We start from the raw sequence: 4,748 nt of genomic DNA, 5'->3' as shown, positions 1-4,748 counted from the left end.
ACTAGAGAGTGGTTTTCCGGCAGAAACGACGCTATCATCGGTTTTATTAGTTGCATCCCTAGAAGATAAGGTCGACATTTCCTTCCTATGTTTATATTTTACGTAGGTTGTTCTAGTGGGTTTATTTTGGGGGAGTAAACTGATGATAGTTTACTTGGGTGGGAATATAAAGAGTTACATTATCTAGTTTAAAAGTTTGGTCATAGCATTTAAAGTTTCATTAAATTATGAACTCTCATTTACTTACTAGTGTACTTTTAAGTTTTAAGCATTAAATATTATAATGTAGATGGTTGAGTTACTTTTTTCATAGTCAAATAAGAAATACATAGATATGATAGTTTTCAGAATAAATGATTTTATTCGATTAACTAAACTACCAACATTTAGACATAATCAACATAGCAACAAACCATAAAACATAATCTACCAAAGCTACCACCATAAGTAAAGATAATTAACCATACTAAATTACTCCATTAATTTGATAAAGAAAAACCAAACGTATCACATGATAGTAGTGATTACATTTGTGTACTTTAATGCGACCCCCATATTTTCAATTTGCCATTGCTATTATCCACATAATAGGTGTTCACGTTTAGGGCAATCTTGGTGTACTTGTATGCAATCCCCTTTTTTTTTTTTTTTGGGTTTTTCTTCCTTGAAGATGTCCCTAAAGCAACATCAGCCAAGAGCTTCCGACGTATACACTTCGGCAATGGTTCTTTCCTGACCTTGATGTCAAATGGCTGCAATAATTTAATGTATGATCATTAACAAAAAATTTATGTACATACGAAATTAAATAAGTAATGAAAATATGTATTAGGATTACCTCTTGATTATTGGGTTGGTCTGCCATTTCCTTTAGCCAAGAATTTGAAATGATGTACCATAGCATGACAAACAAGTTTCTTATATAGGCACCATGTACCCCTACGTACTTTAATAGCCTTTGAATTTAATAATACAAGTTTAGGCTATTATAGGCACACATTTTATTGTCTTATTTGATAAAAAATTGACAGTTCAACAATCAGTATGTCATGTCTTCTCATGAAAATAGTTTGATTATAGTTTGACTAAGTGTACTATTCATTTTACTACCGTGTAATTTATTATTTTTACTATAAATTCAATAAAACATGAATTTTATTGTTTTGTTCTTTCTTTTCAGACCCTTTAAAAAAGGAAAAATAAATTTATTAATTAGTACAAGTTTTATGCTATTATATTTTTATATGTCACCTTACTTCTTTATAATTGCTCTTTTTTTTTACTGAAGTAGTGAACTTCACTAAATTTCAACTATGGCAGAAGTTCAAAATTATAACAATGTCAACCAAATCCTCCCTTCTGGGTATTACATCGTACCACCATCCAAAAATACCATTTTCTGGGAGCCACCTAAAACATCTACTCCAGAGCTCAATTTTAATGACTTTAAGTACTTTATCCCCTCCCCTGAAATGGGTATAATGGTTCCCGTCAAAGAAGAGGTGCTTAGGGCCATTGTTTTCAGTCCCGAATCACCTTGGGAGGAAAATCTGAAGGCCATGGTAATGATTAGCGAAGATGGTAAAGCCAGACCAATTCATCTGCCAAACATCGTAGATCTTGTTAGAATAGTTAAATTGCCAAGTACTTTTTGGAAATTAGAAAAGTGGTGCCTTGATTATAGTAGTAGTTGTGCTGCAAAATTAGTACCTTCATTTCTTGAGAAGATAGCCGACCCAACTCCGGACCTGAAATTCGAGGGCCCGGTTTACTCTTTGGGTTTGGAGAAGGTTCAGTCAGTGATGGGCTCCTTCACTGACGGACTTCAAATTTTTTACTCAACTGATCGTATATCCTCTATCGACTATATGATTTTAAATGGTAGGGACAACACTATGTTTAAGTACAAGAGGTTCATGACGGTTCGCCTTCAACCGGAGTACGTGCCAGGGTTGCTAGAGTTTTCCATAGGTTGTTGCATAATACTTCCTTTGTTCTGTTTTTATTGCAACAAGGGGTTTGGGCACAGATTTTAAGAAAGAAGTAAAGTGAAGAGAGAGAAAAAAATCTATGCAAGTTGCACATGTGATTAAGAAGTAATAAGCAAAGTTAAACAGAAGACCCATGTGGGGTCTGCCACTTTTTACTGTGGCTTAGGATTTGGAGGAAAGTTTTCAACTTTTTCACCCCACCAAATTTTCACATCTTAAAATTTTAAACTCCCACCAAATATTTGAAATTTTCAATATCTTTACAACTTTTAATTTAAAGGTGGAGTACTATAAAAGGGACCAAAAAATTTACAGAGATCATTATCTCATAACTCCACTTCTATTAATTCTGATTCAACCTACAATAGTCAAAAGTACATTTCTTCTTCTTCATTTTTCCACTTCACAGCATACACAGGCACTTATCATCATCTAGTTGTCTTCACTTTACTGCACACACTTCACCTGCAATTCCAGATAATACAACCACATCACACACTGCACCTAAGAAGATTATGGATGATTTTTATGAGCTTGAGGAGTTGTACCAGATGGGTTAATCTGAAGCCTTTGAAGAATGGATGCTAGATTGTGAGGTACTATTTTCTTCCGAATCTGATAGTGATGATATTGATATTGAAGTAGATAACGAAACAAATCCATTTGTAGTAGTTATGGAACAAAATGAAGTAATAAGAGAAAAGAATGGAAAACCTTTGAATTGACTAATAAAGATAGACAACACATAGCTCAAAAATTGATTCTAAGTCGAAAAGGTAAGAGAGTTTGGGATGGGAGGAAAACTATCCAAGATGGTGTCATTAAAAAATTAGCAACAGAATATAAGGTACACAGAACAACATTCCATAGAATTTGGTGTAGGGCGAAGAACCATTTAAGTAAAGAACAAGTAATCGATGTGAGCAGTAAAAAGATACAAAGAGGTAGGAAAAGGCTGGGTTTTGATCTTGAAGTTTTAGGTGTTGTCCCTATTGAAAAAAGAACAACTATAAGGTCGTTAGCGGAGGCATTAGGGCTGGGTTTTTCTACAGTTTACAGGTTGTTAAGGGCTGGTTTACTTAGAGCACATTCTAACAGCATTAAACCATTATTGAACCCTCACCACAAGATTACAAGAGTTCAATACATTATGCAAAGTGTCATACCAGGTTGTGTGAATGAACTACCAAATTTTAGTGCAATGTATAACATGGTTCACATAGACGAAAAAAATGGTTTTTTTATGATTGCCAAGACTCAAAGGTTTTACCTTTTTCCTTGGGAGGACGATCCTTACAGGGCAACACAAAGCAAAAAATTTATAGAAAAGTGATGTTTGGATCTGGTGTAGCTAGACCACACATTACACAACAAGGGGAGGAGATTTGGGATGGTAAGATAGGGATTTTTCCTTTTGTTGAAGGTGTGGCAGCACAGAGAAGTTCAAAAAATAGAGCAAAGGGAACAATTGAAACGAAGGCAATACAATCTGTCACTAAAGATATCATCAGATCAATATTGATCAATGAAATGCTTCCTGCTATCAGAGAAAAATGGCCACTAGGAGCATGCAAAGACATTTGGATACAACAAGATAATGCACGTCCTCATATCAGTCCAACTGACAAAGAGTTCATAGAAGCTGCTACAAAAGATGGTTTCAACATTAGACTTGTTAATCAGCCAACTCAAAGCCATGACCTAAATATTTTAGATTTGGGATTTTTCAGAGCTATTCAATCCATACAGTACAAGGAATTTCCTAGAAGTATTGATGATTTGATTAAAGCAGTTACAAATGCATACAATGAGTTTGATGCTAGATCACTCAACTACACATGGCTGCACATGCAATACTGTATGCTTGAAGTTCTAAAAGTGAATGGCGGAAACAAGTACAAAAACCCGCATAAAGGAAAGAAGAGGCTTGAAAGGTTGGGATTGTTGCCAGTGCAATTAGAAGTGCCATGTGATCTATTGGGACATGCATCTACGTTCCTTAATGAGGGACATATTGAGGTTAATGTTGCTGCTCAATAAGGCAACATTGAAGACAATATGCCCTGATCAGCACTTTGGGGTGAAATCAATATTTTGGGAGTTGAAGGAAAGAAATATTTGGAAAACATATTTATTTTTTGGACGCACATATTGGAAAATCTGTTTAGTTAGTAAAACCAATATGCTTACGTAATTAGTTAGCTTTTCAATGTATTACCCTGTTTTAGTTAAGGTGCTATGCAAACTCTTTTTGTAAAGGCATAATAGACCCTACTTTTGTAAACATCATAACAGAAAATACTTTGTATGAATGTATGATATGTGTATTTATACGTTCGAAGTGTTATGAATAGAGCATGCCAATAGCAATATATAGCAACACCATAATACCACAGTTAATCATTACATAAGTATATGAAGTACAAAGTATAGAACAATACCAGGGACGAACTTAGAGAATGATAGAAGGGGTAAACTTCCATTTGAATCAGATTCACTAGGACTTGAAGGGGGAGTTGCAACTTGCGGCAGAGTAATAGTATTGTTATAGAATGATTCCAAGACACAAGTGCCAGGACGTGTATGCAAGATTCTGTTACCATTATTCTGTATCTCCTCCGGAGTTTCTGGAGCAACAACATTGGAGTTTTGAGGAGGAGGTGATCTAGGATGAGGTGTTCTAGGTTCAGCCTTTTCAATTACCTCACCTTCATCACTTGAAGATTGGAGGTAACCTTTCCAATTTTTTTTACAGCC

General features: G+C 35.0%; 1 protein-coding gene across 1 annotated transcript; it reads left to right on the top strand.

Annotated features, from left to right (window-relative positions):
- Window positions 1–3,323: 3,323 nt before the first annotated feature.
- On the top strand, window positions 3,324–4,031 carry LOC145557780 (uncharacterized). Its single transcript, XM_081618958.1, has one exon. It carries the CDS (start codon window positions 3,324–3,326, stop codon window positions 4,029–4,031), a length of 708 nt encoding a protein of 235 aa, XP_081475084.1.
- Window positions 4,032–4,748: the final 717 nt, after the last annotated feature.

Source organism: Chenopodium album, chromosome 9 (genome assembly GCF_948465745.1).
Source record: "Chenopodium album chromosome 9, dcCheAlbu1.1, whole genome shotgun sequence".
Classification (NCBI taxonomy): domain Eukaryota; kingdom Viridiplantae; phylum Streptophyta; class Magnoliopsida; order Caryophyllales; family Amaranthaceae; genus Chenopodium; species Chenopodium album.
The sequence above is the reverse complement of the archived record's forward strand: the minus strand, read 5'-3'. Positions and strand labels throughout refer to the sequence as shown.

What these genes read in the sequence shown, in the direction of transcription:
- LOC145557780 (XM_081618958.1), top strand. Translation starts at nt 3,324, where the DNA reads ATGTTTGGATCTGGTGTAGCTAGACCACACATTACACAACAAGGGGAG.